We start from the raw sequence: 16,560 nt of genomic DNA, 5'->3' as shown, positions 1-16,560 counted from the left end.
ACAAGCTACAAAAAAGTTAGTTAAAAGTGATCAAAGAAAACTTCAAGTTGGCCTAAAGCTGAAGCAAATAATTAAAGCTGAATATTGACAAGGGTCTAAGGTAGTTGAAGTTAGAAAAATTAATTAAAGCAAGATTAAAGACAGTTAGGAAAATCAAAGAAAAATGCAAGTGAGAGTCGAAGCTAGTTAGAAAAGTCCAGCATAAATACAAGTCACATTGCAGATGCTTAAAAGTGATCAAAGAAAACTTCAAGTTGGCCTAAAGCTGAAGCAAATAATTAAAGCTGAATAGAAAAAGGCTGCAAACTAAGACAGTTGGCGATCTTAAAGATAAATGCAAGTTAGATAAAAGACAGTTAGCAGAAATCAAAGATCGATTCTGCTGAGATCTTAGCTGCTTAGAAAAGTGTCAGTTAAATGTAAGTTAGACTAAATAAAGTTAGATTAATCAGAGATAAATATAAGTGAACTTAAGGAGCGTTAAAAAAATCAAGGAAAAATTTCAGTTAGATCCTGAGATGTTTAGAAAAATACTAAAAAAAAATACAACAAAAATTTGGATCATAAAAAAATTTATATAAGACTTGTTAGATCCCTGATTTTGGAAATTTTGGGCAACGTTATTCAAGGCGTCTGCTCAAAAATAAAAATGTTTAAAATTTGTATATTTTTTTTGAATAATTTTGAACAGTCTCTGAGGCGCTTGCTGCAGCCCACTGTGCGCGTGCAACTGATTTGAATGGCTCCACTGTGCGCAGTGAGCAATGTAAATGGCACTGAGCCTTGGTCTGGGAGTGGGACTCGGACTGGGACTTGATCTGAGACTCGGACTGGGACTGGGACTTGGCCTGGCAGTTGTTATTTGGTTATCTGTCCAAGCCATATAAGTCGACAAATGCGCAGTTAGGCCGTGGTCCATGGCCAATGGCTGATGGCACAGCTCCGATGTCCGATGGCAATGACAACGTGTGTGTTACGTACTCGCATTTATGATTGGCAGCTGTGGCAGCTGTGGCAATGGTGGGTGCGGATGCTGGCGGTGCTGCTAGACGCAGCCGCAGCCGCTTAGATCGCGCAGACTGTGGCGCAAACACCGTTGGCTGTATAAATAAAAAGCGCACTTACGATTCCAGATGCAGCGTTGCAGTTGGAATGCGTTTAGCGGCGACTCGACTCGGGTCCCCAAGAGCAGCGACCTGCCCAGCTGCCCGCACCTCGTCGCAGCCACACAGCGGGGCAATGTCAAGAATGTTAATGCAGCGGCAGCAGCAGCACAACGCTGCGCCTTGATCAGCCATCGAATACCCTGGCGAGACTCTAGAGAGACTCTCATAAAAGCTTTCATTTCAGTTGAAAGACTTTACAGAATGCAGCAGCAGAGAGTTGAGTTGACCTAGGGCAAACTGCTTCTAAGACGCGAGCATGCCCCGTCTGCTTGCACGTGCTGCGTACAGGGTATACCAAGAACAACAACTGTAGAAATGAGCACAAACATTTACTTAATCCATTTCCAATGCAATTGCTCCCGTTCCCGTTCCCGTTCCCGTTCCCGTTCCCGTGCCCATTCCCATTCCCGTTCCCGTGCCCATTCCCATACCCGTTCCCATTGACGTTCCCGTTCCTTGTAGAATTCATCTAGTTTTTTCTTTCTTCTTCTTCTTTTCGTTTGTCTCTCCATTTGCACAGCGACATAGCTACAGATAGTGGGGGCTACAGTTACTTAGAGCTAATTTCCTGGCCGTCGACAGCGGAGGATTGCCGCCTGGCCTTGGACTTGGTCTGCTCCGGTAGAAAGTATGCCATCCCACTGAGAACGAGAACCAGGCCGAGCAGTGCCCAGAAGCTGCTGTCGCAGCTGCTGAACAGCAGGCCGCCCAGCACATTGCTGCCCACGACGGCGCCGAGTCGACCCACCATCATGATGAAGCACATGCCCATCGCGTTGATCTGCGTCGGGTAGAAGTCCATGGCAATGGTGCTGACCAGGCCGCCGCAGTTGCCAATGGCCATGGCCAGGGTCAGCGCGATGACCACCAGGATGAAGTCCTGCAGCCAGTGGAGCAGAGCCAAGCACACGACGGTCAGCAGCATCCAGGCGACTGGAGAGGGAAGCAGAGAGAGAGAGAGGGAGAGGGAGAGAGGGAGAGGAGAAGATTAGATAGAGAGCAATAAACATAGAAGTTAAGAGAGAGCGGGAGGGGGAAAGAGCAAAGTAAGAAGAGATGAAGAGAGAGAGAAAGAGAGAGAGAGAGAGAGAAAGAGAGAGAGAAAGATAAATAGGAAGATAAATGATAAAAGACATAAAAACAAAATGAAGACAGGGAAAATGAGAGAGAAGAGAGTGAGAGAGAGAGAGAGAGAGAGAGAGGAGTATGTAGAGAAAGGAAATAAAGAAGAAGAGATAAATGAAGGAAAAGAGAGAGAGAAATGCGTAAAGAGACAAAAGAAAAGAAGGAAAGAGAGAAAATGCGAGAAGTACAAAAAGAGAGGAAGAGAAAAATGGAAATATAAAGAGAGAGAGAGAGAAATAGAAAAAATTAAAAGACAAAATGAGAGAGGTAAAGAGAGAAAATGCGATCTATAACAAGAGAGAGAGAAAAAGAGAGAGATAGAGAGAGAAACAGAAAGAAAGAGACAGCGGATAAATATATATGAAATAGTGAGAGACATAAATAGAGAGGGCGATGCAGAAAGAGACAGAAAAGTAGAGTAGAGCAAGGGAAACTGAGGCCAAGGGAGAGAGAGAAAATGACAGAGAGTGAGTGGCAAATGGGGAGAGAAAGAGAGGCAATACGAGTGTGCGTTGCTCTCGACTTTCTCCAGTCAATATTCTCGAGCCAAGGCGGCGAGAGAGAAAGACAGAGAGAGAGACAGAGAGAGAGAGAGAGAGAGAAAAAGTACTCACTCAATAGATTCCGCTTGCCAATCATATCGATGGTGTAGGCGAAGATGAGGTAGATGAGCGTGAAGGCGCCTCCAATGGTGATCATCACCTGGTAGGTAGTGATGTCCGCTGACATGATGCAGCCGCTGCCATCCTCTGCGGATTGCGGTTCGGGGTTGAAGCTCTGCAGGACAGTGCAGAGGAGCGAGCCGCGCGCTGTGTCCTTGCCCAGCTCGTTGAGTATGGTGGGGAACCACATGAAGATGCCCTGGGCGATGCCATAGATGAGGAACTGCATGCTGCAGATGTTGAGCGTGTGGAGGACGCGCGAGCGGTGGAAAAGCGGCACCGTCTGCTGCCAAATGAGATGCACTGCATCACAGAAGCCGTGCACATTCGACAGACTGGCGCCGCCCAGCTGCGGGGCCAGACGCTCCACGGGATACTCGCTGGCGGGCCTGCCCGAGTTCTGGGCGAATATCGTGCCCAGCGTTTGCAGCGCCTCCTCGGTGCGTCCGTGGACGAGCAAATACTTGGGCGTCTCGGGCACCATCAGCAGACCGATCAAGGCCAGCAGTGCGATGGAGACGTCGGCGATGAGAAACAAACGCCACGAGGCGACGCTCACGCCCAGCAGCGTGCCGCTCAGCTGCAGCGGCAGGATGCCAATGGCCACAGCTGCAAGTGGTTGAGCCGGTTGAGAAGTGGCAGGCGGAGATCGAGCCAAGCTCAGACTCACCTGGTGCAAACATCATGGCAATGCACATGAAGCAGGAGAGCAGCGTGACATGTCGGACGCGTGTGCGGTTGCCATGGAACTCGCCGCACAGGCTGAACACGCACGCCTGTCCGCCGGATATGAAGAAGCCGGTTAGGAAGCGGAACACGATTAGCATCCAAATGTTGATCGAAAAGGCCGACACGATGGAGCTGATGGCGCTCAGGAGCATCGCATAGCGCAGCGTCACCACGCGCCCCCAGGTGTCCGCCAGGAAGCCCATGGCATGCGAGCTGAGCACAACGCCCAGAAATCCGGCCGATGCCAGAATGCCCTGCTGCTCCAGCGTGGCCTGCAGGTCACACTTGACCAGCGGCATGATCAGGCTAATGCCCATTATCTCCACCATGACGGCCATGAAGCAGAGCCCGCAGACGAGCAGCAGCTTCAGATGGAAGCGTCCGTGGCCCGCCAATGTGATCGCCTCCTCGAAGCTGTATTCGCGTTTGGCTAGCGACTTGCATTTGCTCACGACAGTGCCTGCAATAAAGAAGCGCAGCACATCAATCACACGTCAATCACACGTCAATCACCGTGTCAATCACTCGAGCAACGTCGCAGCTGATTTGCATAATTGGCAGTGGCTTAAGTACTGGCGGCGCACTGGGCTTCCAGGCCAGTCGATGCCGTCATGTCGGAGGAAACTGCAGATCCCGCTGCTGGCTTGCCGGACGATGTGCGCCTGCCCAAGGAGCAGCCGCCGCCGGCTTTCTTCGACTCGAAAACGTTTCGCCTAATCTCGCTTGTCATCTACCTGGGCGGCATCAGCGGCCTGGGCATGGTGCTGGCCCTCTACTATTTGATCTTCTTTGATTCCGGCATGCCGGACATTCATCTCAAGTTCCCCGTCTCGATTGGCGGCCAGCCGGTGCAGAAAGTGCACGAGTACCAATAGCAGGTGAGTCCCCTTCCCCAACCAGTCGACCCCAGCCCAGCCCGACCCAGCGAAATACGTGTCAAATAAACACAGCCCTCACCCGGACATATTCCAAACGGAGCACTGTCGCTTGTCTAATTGGATTTGCCATTTGGACACGGGCTGAAATGCTCGAACTGAACATACCCTGTAATTGCGAACAATTGAATTAGTTAAAATCTTTGACAGCTACTTTAACATGCACATTGAATGCTCACGTTAAATGCTTAACAGACAGTTACAAATATCAAGCGAAGCATCAATTTGGCAACATATTTGCTATTGAACATAAGAATTGCACTTCAATGCACTTACCAAGCTCATGTCAAATATTTGACAGGCGGATAAGACCACAAAAAAATTTAATACAAATTTAAAATTCAGTTAAACTTCAAATGATCAAAAAAGTTACTACACAAGTGTCTGTTAAATACATGCTAAGTTCATGTTAAATATTTGACAAGCAGTTGTGATCAAAAATTTCATTCAAATTCATAAATTAAACAAACTTCTTACTGCTGAGTCTCTATATAGGTGCATGTTAAATATTTGACAGGCAGACGCAACTTTATGTCAAGAATTGACAATACAAATGCTAGCAGTAATTTCACATGTTTAAGTAAAATCAAGTTGCCCTCATTATTCAGGCATTACATAGAGCTGGAAATATGATTTCTCTATGGTTCCTCTTTTAGAGGGAATTACCCAGGCACGGCCAAGAAATGTGTGCTTGTACCTTTCGCATATGGATTGCGGCTGGGATTTTGCTCATCCTTTAACATTCACTGACCGACTAACAGCTACCCTGTACAGCAGACAAGTTATCTGGCTTTCATTCAGCAAAAATGTACTGAGTTGAGCTGACTAGCTCTGGATAGACTTTCTAGCTGGCTAAAGGAAGCTTCAGATGCTTCTGCGGCATACCCACCATCAGTCGTTAAGTACAGGGTATGCAGAAAGACAAATGACGACGGCGCTGACAACAAATCAAACCAGGTCAAGTGGCCAAAGAAAAGAGCACGTGATGTGGGTAGGCAAAAAGTGGGGGCGGGGTCGATAGCAGCTTGGGTACGGATGGGGTATAGAAGCTTCTAGGCAACTACGGTGTAGAATCTTATTAGTGTGGCGGTCAAGACGCTGCCTTCATCAGCGGAGCACGCTCGACGCGGACATGACCGAGGCAGCCAGGGTAGCGAGTGGCGCGTGGCGCGTGGCGCGTGGGCAGCGCTCAAATCGCAATCGCAATGCAAGACTAAGTAGAAGAAGAAGGCGTGCAAGAAGTAGAAGAAGAAGAAGCGAAAACCGCAAAAATAAAAACACAAAATGCAAATTAGCAGCAAATTGCAACCGGCAGTCGCACGCCTCGATTCAGTAGGCCTCCAGAAACGCCGAGCCGTGGAAGAGCGCAGAGTTCGAACGGGTTTCGTTTGGTTAGACAGCGGACATAGTTATATAGTTCCATATAGTGCACATATAGTCCAGATCCGTGCAGTAACTGGATATCATGTCGTCGACGATGCTGACCGATCTGGCCGCCGTGGTCAAGGAGGCGAAGGACGAGGAGATCCAAGTGCCCAAGTCGAATGATTTCTTCGAATCGAAAACCTTCCGCCTGCTCACCCTGGTGCTCTATATGGGCGGCGTAAGCGGCATGGGTCTATCCCTGGCCATGTACTACCTGTTCATCTGGGACTCTCGTATGCCGCCGCTGCCCATCTTCAAGCACACGCATCCCATTGGCTAGACGTCGGAATCAAACAAACAAAAATTTCGTGTTTTTGTTTTGTTTTGTTTTGCTTCTTTTTTTTTTTGGGTAAGTCTGTCGTGGAGGTTAGGGGTCTTAGCGCCCTCCAGCCGCACGGCTTTCACTTTGTTTTTGACCTGCGCTTTATGTTAAACACTCGGATTAATTGAGAGGGGGTCGTGGGCCACTCATCCAATGCGAAAAGCAATTCAATGGGCCGTGGGTTGGGCTCTTAGGTCTGTCTCTGGGGCGACGGACTCTGACTGCTCGGTGTTTGATATAGAAGTAAATAGAAATAGAAATAAATAAAAAAAATGACAGACACGCAGAAAACTAATCCGCTTTAGCACCTGCTGGGCTATCCAGCTCAGCGCCGCTGCGTCGCTAGTGTCCGATTTTGATTTAATCGACGTCGGCGTCAATAAAATGAAATCAGTAATCGGTGCGACGCACAGCTAGCCGGGCCAAGCGACCCTCCTCAGTTCACTTGGCCATCGCGCAGACAGATATCCGGACAGAGTGCATAGCGAGATGTCAGCTCAAATCCCAGCCAGCGTTAACCTGGCCAAGATCGTCAACATCATTGGCTCGAATGTGCGCGAAGAGCAGGCCGAGCCGGAGCGGGAGCCGCCGCGCGAGCACTCGGCCATTGGCAGCACGCGCAGTGTGCGCCTCGCCAGCAGCGGAACCCCTCGACGGGCCGCCTACTGCTACGTGCCCAAGTCGCCGCAGCTGGAGGAGATTGTGTTTGCCGAGCCGACGTGCTCGGAGCGCTTCGCCCGCTACTTTGTGCTGGTCATCTATCTGTGTGGGCTCTGCAGCCTGGGCTTCATACTCTCCGTCTATCACCTGTTCTTCTGGGACTCGCGCATGCCGCCCGTCTTCAAGGGTCAAAAGAAGCCGCCGGCCTTTGGCTAATCGTTAACCCGTTGACCGTTGCTGGTAAGTGCAGAGGCAAGAAGAGCAGGCGCTACCCTTTCCCTGCTGCCATTCACGTGTGGGGAATACTTTGAATATAGCTAGAAGATAAATCCAGGAGAGAAGGATTGCTCAACTTAGGGGCCATGTGGGCAGGTAGAAGGGGCAAACGAGCTTCAGTTGCCCGAGCCTGTGTGCAGGGTAACTGCTAGTCGTGCATATCGAACTCGTTTCAAATCTGATCGAACTTTACAATTTGCATGATTGCGTATAAGAGTGACTTATACGCAACTGCGATACAGTCAGCTGCTGTTAAAGCGTAGACTATTTTTGAGTTTGTTTGCCATTCAAGGTGGCGCGACACCTGCGAGGAATCCTTGAGGGCCATTTGCAAACAATGTTGCAGTCGCTGCAGCTGGGCAATTGGCCTGGGGGGGTGAACTGGGCGTGTGGCCTACATTTTCGCCAGCCACATGATGAATGTGTGTGAGGGTGTGCGAGCGAGTGTGTGTGTGTCTTGCTTATACAACAAAATCAATGGCCAACCGCTGCAATCGTTCGATGCCCGCTCTCGTTCTGGCTCTCTCATGCCGCCACTCTCTGGCGCGCACCCTCTCTCAGTCTCTCTCTCTCTCTCTCTTTCTCTCTCGCGCGCGCAGTTGCATTGGTTTCGTTGTCCTAGTGACCTAGTTGCAGATTATTAACCTCCAGTTAACGACAAACGGATTTTACCGAATCGAAATGGAAACAAGTAAAAGTTTTAGCCAGTGCACGCAGGACACGTTCGTCGGATACCCTGTAAATGCAACTAATTAAATTATAGCTAGAGTAACACAGAGCGTATACACAATGTAGAGACAAAGCTAAGTTTATATAAGAGTTTTCGTAGAGCTAACCGCTTATCGACATACATGTATAAGAGCTTTCGAAAATCTCAATGTAGAAAGTAACACAAGTATATATAAGACTTTTCGAAGATCTCTATGTTACAACAACATAACAGTGCCTTAACAGAGAGTGTACATAATCTGATATAAGAGTTTTATAAGATCCATAAATAGAACTTGGGCGTAGCTGAAGCTACTTCATCTGCCCAGTTTGCAGGGTATCGAAAAGCAATAAAGCAGCTCATGGCGGTTGCTAGTGAAAGGTGTATATGTTGCAGGTGCAGGACACCCAACAGCGAAAGTTTCCCATGCACAACGCACAACAACAATTCAAATGTGTGTGAACAAACACAACATCAACGCACACACACAGACACGGAGAGAGATACACATCCATGCATACACACATACAAGTGTATGCATGAAACTGTATATTTAAATTCGCCTTGCCCACCGTTGTCCTTCGCACAGCCGTCTGCGAAGGTTGTCCCGGACACGGTCACACTCAAAAGTCAGAGGCGACTGTAGACAAATGCAGCGCAGCGACTGCAGCGACTGCAGCGCCGCTGCCCGCAAGATGGCGGAAGATGCCAATTAAATTGTCGAAATGTCTGGAACATGATTTCATTTGAATTATGGACGAATGCTCGCTCAGTTGTGTTCTTTTTTTCTCGGATTCTTAAATTATTTATTTATTAATCATCTATTTGTTGGGCGAAATCAGGCGCGCATTTGCATTTCCGCGTGCAATAAACAACTAAAACGGGCGTGGGCGTTGCGCTCTTGACACATAAAGCAGTGACAGGGCCTCAAGACGTGCCGATGTGCTGCCTCAGTCGCAGTCGCTGTCGCTGCCGCCGCCGTTGCAGGCCAGGCATAGCCAGCCAAGCAGGCTATGTTTTTGTTTTGGAATGCCAGCGGCGCGTGCCAGTTGCATTTAAAAACAACAATAACACGACAGCTAACGGACCGCATCCAGACGTCGCGGTAGCAGCAAACGTCGACGTTGACGTCGGCAAATTTGTATGCAAATGAAAATGAAACGAAATGAGCAGGCAACGAGCGAGCTGCTGACAGCTGGCGTAGAGTAAACAGGCATTTTATGAATGAAATTATATGCGAAAAATGCCGAAAAAGCGCAACGCAATGTGGAGGATCGCAAAGGCTAGAGCGAGCAGGAGAGAGAGAGAGAGCAAGAGCTAGAGGTAGAGTGAGTCGGGCGAAAGGCTGACACGAAGTCTAAGCCGAACGAAGCGCAGTAGCAGCAGAAGCAGACGAGGAACAGGCGATGCCGCAGCCGCTGCCAATGGCTCCTGCACTGACAGAGGCAGCAGCTGAAGCAGCAGCAGCAGCAGCAGCAGCAGCAAAGGCTCTGCTAATGGCAAAAGCTTTTTGCGTTGGGGCGTCATTTCGCTTGCATTCGCTCGACGCGTCGGTTGGCAGCTTTTTTTTTGGGTGACTGCGACTGTGACGGCGACGACTGTTTAACTTTAACTGTCAACAATAACAATAACAAACTACAAGAACTTTGCATTTATGTACAACAAAAACAACAACAACAATTAGACTAACACATTGCACTGCCAAACGCAAACAACAAATATAAAATATATATATTGTATGTATATGTATGGAAAATGAAAGTGCATAGCAACAATAAATAATTTACAATCAAAAAAAAAAAACAGCAACGAAATCAAAAAAAAAAAAGAAAATAACAACAACTGAGAAAACAGAAAAAATAACACAACGAAAATCAAAAGAGAAGCAGAACAACAAGAACAGTTAGACAACAACGAAAATGAATTCCAAAGTTAATTCGCTGGAGGAGAAAGTGAAACTGCCGCCAACGGAGACAATAAGCCGTTGCTATCAGCCGCAGCAGAGCAACCGTAAGGTCATACGCATCCTAACGGTAGCCGTCTATGTGCTGTGCGTATCGCTGGCGGCCATAATGCTATCGCTATACTATATTTTCATATGGGATCCGACCATACGACCCTTCGTTACCAAGGCCAATCAGTGCGGTAAGTTTTTTGGCGGCGTCCACAGGCAAGAGCCCCAAGTGCTGTTAAATGAGTTAAGCATTAACTGTAACTAAAACTGCACTAGTGTGCAGAGGGAAGGTGTGGGGGAGTAGGGGGCAGTGGGAGTGTGGGTGTGGGTGTGGGTGGCTTTCGGCTATGGTCAACTGAGCACAGAAACGAAGAGAGGTGAGGGGCGAGAAGGGTCTTCGGACGCGCCACTAAATCAAACTGGGACACAGGCTTTCAACTAGGCTAAAGCTAAATTGCATATTACACACACACACACACACATACATACACAGCCAGCCCGTTACATTAACTAGTGTGTAGCCGGAGCGAGAGGTAGATGAGGCGTTATAACAATAACGGTAACGGCTCGGAACGCTTTCGGTTCTCGTGTAGTTCTCGTTGTGCCGGAAGGGCGTAAGAGTTTGCCTGCATGTTCTTGCTCTTATTCTTCTTCTTCTTCTTCTGCTTCCTTTTCTCCTTCTGGCATTCTTGTTGCTTTTGTCCTTTTACAGTTTTGTAAATCAACTCAAAATTGGGTCAATGGGCTATCTCTCATGCGTGTGCCTGTGCCTTTGTGTGTGTATGTGGAAGTGCCTGCATAGCTTTTGCGGTTCAATAAACGCTTTGTCACGAGCCATGAAATTAGCTCAGCCTAAAAAATTGGCAAAATGTTTGACCCGTCACTAATGCATTACTATAAAGCGGGCCGATTGGTGGTTAGAGAAAAAGTTGAGTCCATAGAAGCTTACTTATTAAATTTGATGGGCTTCCAACACCGGGCAACAGTACTTGGGTTTCAACTTTCACTAAGCCTTTGTGTTGGCTTATTAAAGTTGGCGAATATCTCAATTATAAGAGTCGATAAATAGAATTAAATAATAATAATTTGTTTATCTTAATAGTGCAGCTTAAAGGGTGTGCAAAGAGAAACCATTTGTGGTTGAGTATCAAAAGCCGCACTTAACACCTTTGAAATACTCTTATATTCACATACTTATACACACTCTTATACATACTCTTAACAAGCTCATTTTATTACGCGCTCTGCTACAGTGAAGCTTATACAAACCGATTCTGAAGTACAGTGCATTCAACCTATATTTGAAAGCTTTTCAAAATAGTTTTGACTAGTCTAAGCAGTGCCGGGATATACCTATTTGACTTGAATATATTTCTATTAGCTAGACAGTATCAATAAAAACTCATATTGGTCTTGAATTGAAATATATTTTAAATATATTAACAAATTTGATAGCAATGGTTGAAATCTGTTTGTCTTACACTAAAATCGATAAATATCGATAGAAAAAGACGCATAATAATTAACTTGATTAAGGTAGACTTATGAAACGATATGTAAGCTTCTTTAAAGCTGTCTCAAAGATATAGATCGATCGATAAATATCGATTCACTGCAGACAAATTGATAAATATCGATTGCCAGTCGGTTGCTCAAGTCTCTAAAAATGATAATCACATAAAAAATAATCTCTTTCATGCTGTGGATCTGCTGCCTTTGATTTTGCATAATAAATCACGTCTCTAAAGAGTTATCGATAACATATTTTGATATTTACACATAGCGAAATATCGAATTTGAGTATGAAGCACAAAAGTTATGAAGAAATGAGCCAAACTGATCAAAGTGTAACATTACAGGGTATCGCTGTACCTGATATTTTCTCAATATTCAAATTTTGCTTTCAGACAAAATTGTGATACCCGAAAAGATTGCCATACGCCTATTAAACTCATCGGAAGTCACCGCAGAGCAGTTCTACAAGCACATCCTCGAACAGTATCGCATCCTGAACCACTTGCAAATGCAGCGCCAACAGTTCCTGCAGAAGCAGCACCTGCAGCTGCAGCAGCTGGAGGCGAGCAACCGCTTTCAGGAGGTGTTCGCCACGGCCACTATCATACAGGCGCATCAGCAGCCGCAGTCACGTGATCCGCTCCAGAAGTCAAAAGCTCTACAAGCTGCCGCTGCCTCCGTCGCCGCCTCCTCGCTCTCACTCGCCAACAATAGTAGTGGTAGCAGCAGCAACTCGTTCCGCCTTGAGCCGCCAGCGAACGCGGACAGCTCGTCGCACCACCTGCCCCTGGTGCTAGACACCTCGCCACCGGTGGAGGGCAGCGTCCAACATCTGAAGCGAAAGAGCCATCGGGGCCATTACAAGCACCATCGCAGTCGAGCCGGCGGCAGGAAGCTAGCGGAGCGAGCTGGTGCCACTGCCACCGTCAGCACCACAGCCAGCGAGCAGCCAACAATGGCTGCACCACATGGCTACATGGATACACCACTCAATCCGGCAGCCGGCACCATCTTGCAGCAGCCGCTGCAGCTCTACACATCCATGCCCATACCGCTGATCCTCAGTCCCAGCAATGGGGAGAAGCGTCTGTCGCACCACAGTCACAGCCATGCGCACGGCGAGCGACGCGGCATGGGCGGTGGACAAACCAGACGACGCACCACCACAGCCACCGTATCGGGCTACGATGCGCAGACCTACCTCAATCCGTTCCTCACCGGCGAGCTCATCTTCGAGAAGTAAGCAGCTGAGCCACACTCACACAGAGACGTACACACACACACATATACACAGCCATACACACACACATACACTCACACTCACTGAGAGAAACACGTTGAACATTTGGCCAAAGTTTAGCCAAAGATACTTTACTCTAAGCATCTGGCATCGGATGAGATGGGAATTGAGACTCGGGCACTGTCATAGCCAGACGTTTACTACTACAACTGCAACCACAACTACTTGCACTCCAGCAGATGCATCAGATATGACTATATGAATATATCATTCATATATATATATATATCAGAGTTGACTTTTCCAGTTTCTACTTTGAGTTAAGCTTGAGCGCTGTGTCTAATCGACTGGAGTTCATGGCTAATTGACTTCATGGCAAAGTTCCTTGTAAAGTTCATGTTACTTGAGCTTTTTTACAAAGAAAACTTCACTTGCTGCACTCTTTTGACAAGAGCTGGTCAAAAAGTTAACACCGAGTCAACGTGTGCTATTATTCGGAGGAGTTCAACGAGCTGCTAAAATCAAGTTGGTTATGATCATGTGGCTGTTAAATAAGTGCATGTCAAATGCAGCTGGCAGTTAAAGGTGTGAGCTATTGTTAAAGCGGCTGCTAACTGCTGCAGCTGTACCGTTCCAACAGCAACCAGCTGTTAGAGCAAACATTAATGTTAAATGGATTTGAAATGGAATTGTGCTCAAAGAAATTCTTCGACAACTCTGGGAAATGTCATGGACGATGCTATGCACGGCACCTAGCGACACCACCCACTACGTATATACACATACATATACACACACACATATATATATCTAAATATATCAGAAAACAACTATATATATAGAGGGGCTTTACTTAACACTGATTCCTACAGGTCTAAAACACACACACACACACACACACACACAGGCAGCACACGGCGAACGCAATACTCAATAATAGTTATAGATGATATATAGTGCATACGATACTATCGCATGTTAGCACATAACGATAGTTAGGTACTTACTGACATATGTACCTAGACGGGACCCACTCCAATAGAGCGTCACTCACTGCGGCAAGCAAACGACACCCCACCTAGGACACTGCTTTAAGGCAACAACAATAACTAGTTAAATCGAAGGATATATAGTATATATTATAATCACAGTATCACACACACTCACGCATATATGTATACATATATATCACTATAACTCACGGCATCAAAGATTTCGGAGAGGGTTCGGCTTGGCATGAATATTTCATAGATTGATAACAATTGTTAACGATATTTATATGAGATTTGTATATAAGTGCACAGCACACATATAACTAACTATATATGCATATATATAGAGGGAATGATATATATATATATATGGAAACTACAATCTAAACGTTCAGTTTCGCTAGCAAATTGTGCATAAGCAAAAGTCAAGCTGAATCTTTTTTTCACGCTCTTAAAAGTATGCTACAAAAGTTGTTCACGAAATTGAACTTTAGTGGTTCGTTTTTTTTTTAAGATTCATTCATACATACATCTATATAGAACACAATATGTATGTATGTATGCGTGATTTTCTTTTAATAAATTTCTGTTCAGTTGACATTTGCGTAGATCGAACAAAATATAGTGTGAAAAATTTGCAATTTATATATATATATACATATAATATCTATATAATATATATATATACATATATGTAATACTATATAAAATACTGTAGAGTTTACTATCAAATTTGAACGTAAAGTTTTGATAAAGTGTTTGTTCCTAAAAAATAACAACAAAATTTCGATTGCAATGCAAAAAAAAAAAACAAAAAATAAAATAAATAAATAAAGTATAATTAGTATAAATATTTGGGTACAGTTCTCAATCGGAATTTAAAACATTTTGGTCCAAAAAAATTCAAGATAATTCGCATTCGCAAAAGCTCATATAAAAGTTGAAAATTAAAAAAAAAAAATAGTTTTTATAAAAAAAAAAACAAAAATGTACAATTTTTTTTCTCACTCAATATTCACATATTGAGAAACTAAAAAGAAATCATAAATGTTCATGAGTGTTCACTGTACTTGCATGCGCTTTATATATATTTGAACTTTTGTCTTTGTTTCGCTTGATAGCTCTCTAGTTTGTTACCGTATATAGTGTACCCATATATATAGCTATATATGACATATGACACACGACACATGACATTTGACATTTGCATACTCATACATGAGAACTATTTACATATATATAAAATTGATAAATTGCTGTGGCACACCTCGATGATACGAAGGAACTGCAAATGCGCACCCAAAACCGAAGAGAACAAAACCAGTAATCCCTTAAGAAATAAACCCTATATCATATACCAAAATCACAATCAAAAAACCAAAGAAAAAAATAAAAAAAAAAAGTTTTACACCAAGTTGAGGCATATTTGAATAAAAAAAAAATTATACATATATATAAATATATATATATATAACTATATATATATATATATAACTATATGGCTTTACGACATAGAATTGTATCCAGTAACTGTATTTGTAACTGAAAAAAAAACATATAACTTGCATATAAAATACACACACACACACAGACACATGTATATGTACTATGTGTGTACCTAGTTGGAAAAAAAAACGAATCATTTTTTGGCAATAATAAAGCATAGAACGAACTATAAACACAAAGCAAATAAACTTCTTTAACTGCAGTCAACGAGGAGTAGTCGACCGGCAGCTACCCTTGAAGCATCGCTCAATGGACAAGAAAGAAGTCAGCGGCTCTACGGATACAGCGTTGTTCATAAAAATAGTAGTGCGACTGAGCACTAGATTATTGATGAAACTAGCTGTATATACCCATAGATATATCCCTAACTCTGCTAAAGAGCTGAGTTGATATATAAGAGCAAGTTCTAACCTCTATATATCGCACATAATATAACTCACTTCAGTATTACCGTTAACAGGGTATATGGGACAATCAAGAAATTTCGGTTTTGCTCTAATGAGAATTTAATTAGATTTACAGCTCAATGTTCCAAATTAATTAAGGGAACAGCTCGAGGAGTTCTTATCATCAATTTTTATTCGGAATTTCACTTTTACACAATTTAATTACAAGATTTGTTGCCAGAACTTTTGAGAGCCCAGTTTTCATGGGGCACTCACCGAACTCACCAAACTCGCGCTCACAGTCTATCACATAGCCCGGATTATCCATGGCACACGATTATTTATGTATATATTCGAAACAAGAAAAAAAAAGTAGGCTCGACTTGTCTCTAGATCTCTTGTATGCACATAGGTGGAAGTTTGGATATATGACTAATTCAATCTGCGTCGGGCTGAAGTTAAGATAAGTTTTCTTTTGCTGTTGCGACGACTGTCGTTGCCAAATTTCGACTGATTCAGCCCGAGAGCAGTCAATGCCACTTTAAACTTAAGCACTAGCATCTGGTCACGTTCAGCGTTCTATCTGGTATTGTTATATGGGCCAATTACAACGGTGTTCTGTAAGGCGATGGACTAAGAGTAATCAACACACATAAGGTAAACATTGAAAAGTAAAAGTTGGTTCGTTGGGTATGCCAGGCGGGCAGATACCTCTCTTCAAAAATGAATGAAAGAATTGATGATTGATTGATTGATGATTGATGATTGATGATTGATGATTGATGACACTGCATCTGGTCTGCTGTGTTTCTGTTTATATATCAGTTCTCTGATTGACTAGCGAAATGATTGATTGATTGATTGATGATTGATCTGCGGTATACATGTCTATTTTTATGAAAAGAAGTTTGAATGAGTGAAAGACAGCTTTAAAGCTTCAGTTGGCTGATTTGCCGAC

General features: G+C 44.7%; 3 protein-coding genes across 3 annotated transcripts; 2 read left to right on the top strand and 1 right to left on the bottom strand.

Moving 5' to 3' along the window:
* Nucleotides 1-1,678: 1,678 nt before the first annotated feature.
* On the bottom strand, nt 1,679-16,366 carry LOC111597266 (3-hydroxybenzoate transporter MhbT). The gene is made up of 6 exons (XM_030223101.1): nt 15,879-16,366; nt 7,838-7,854; nt 5,359-5,371; nt 3,624-4,112; nt 2,906-3,562; nt 1,679-2,099 (listed from the first exon to the last, which is right to left on the bottom strand). Exons 1-6 carry the CDS (start codon nt 15,928-15,930, stop codon nt 1,717-1,719), a joined length of 1,611 nt encoding a protein of 536 aa, XP_030078961.1. The 5' UTR covers nt 15,931-16,366; the 3' UTR covers nt 1,679-1,716.
* On the top strand, nt 5,910-6,385 carry LOC115482854. The gene has a single exon (XM_030223102.1). It carries the CDS (start codon nt 6,083-6,085, stop codon nt 6,320-6,322), a length of 240 nt encoding a protein of 79 aa, XP_030078962.1. The 5' UTR covers nt 5,910-6,082; the 3' UTR covers nt 6,323-6,385.
* On the top strand, nt 9,891-12,967 carry LOC111597267. Its single transcript, XM_023311880.2, has 2 exons — nt 9,891-10,154; nt 11,871-12,967. The coding sequence occupies exons 1-2, from the start codon at nt 9,929-9,931 to the stop codon at nt 12,719-12,721; spliced, it is 1,077 nt and encodes a 358-aa protein (XP_023167648.2). The 5' UTR covers nt 9,891-9,928; the 3' UTR covers nt 12,722-12,967.
* Nucleotides 16,367-16,560: the final 194 nt, after the last annotated feature.

Source organism: Drosophila hydei, unplaced genomic scaffold (assembly GCF_003285905.1).
Source record: "Drosophila hydei strain 15085-1641.00,03,60 unplaced genomic scaffold, DhydRS2 tig00000131-arrow-arrow-pilon, whole genome shotgun sequence".
NCBI classification, from domain to species: domain Eukaryota; kingdom Metazoa; phylum Arthropoda; class Insecta; order Diptera; family Drosophilidae; genus Drosophila; species Drosophila hydei.
This window is presented reverse-complemented; position numbering and strand designations above follow the sequence as displayed.

Bases quoted from the DNA above. Each gene is read 5' to 3' on its own strand.
- LOC115482854 (XM_030223102.1), top strand. From the start codon at position 6,083: ATGTCGTCGACGATGCTGACCGATCTGGCCGCCGTGGTCAAGGAGGCG.
- LOC111597267 (XM_023311880.2), top strand. From the start codon at position 9,929: ATGAATTCCAAAGTTAATTCGCTGGAGGAGAAAGTGAAACTGCCGCCA. The intron at 10,155-11,870 runs GTAAGTTTTTTG...TTTTGCTTTCAG, and splicing joins TACCAAGGCCAATCAGTGCG to ACAAAATTGTGATACCCGAA.
- LOC111597266 (XM_030223101.1), bottom strand. From the start codon at position 15,930: ATGGATAATCCGGGCTATGTGATAGACTGTGAGCGCGAGTTTGGTGAG. The intron at 3,563-3,623 runs GTGAGTCTGAGC...AACCACTTGCAG, and splicing joins TGCCATGATGTTTGCACCAG to CTGTGGCCATTGGCATCCTG. The intron at 2,100-2,905 runs GTGAGTACTTTT...TTCCCTCTCCAG, and splicing joins TGGCAAGCGGAATCTATTGA to TCGCCTGGATGCTGCTGACC.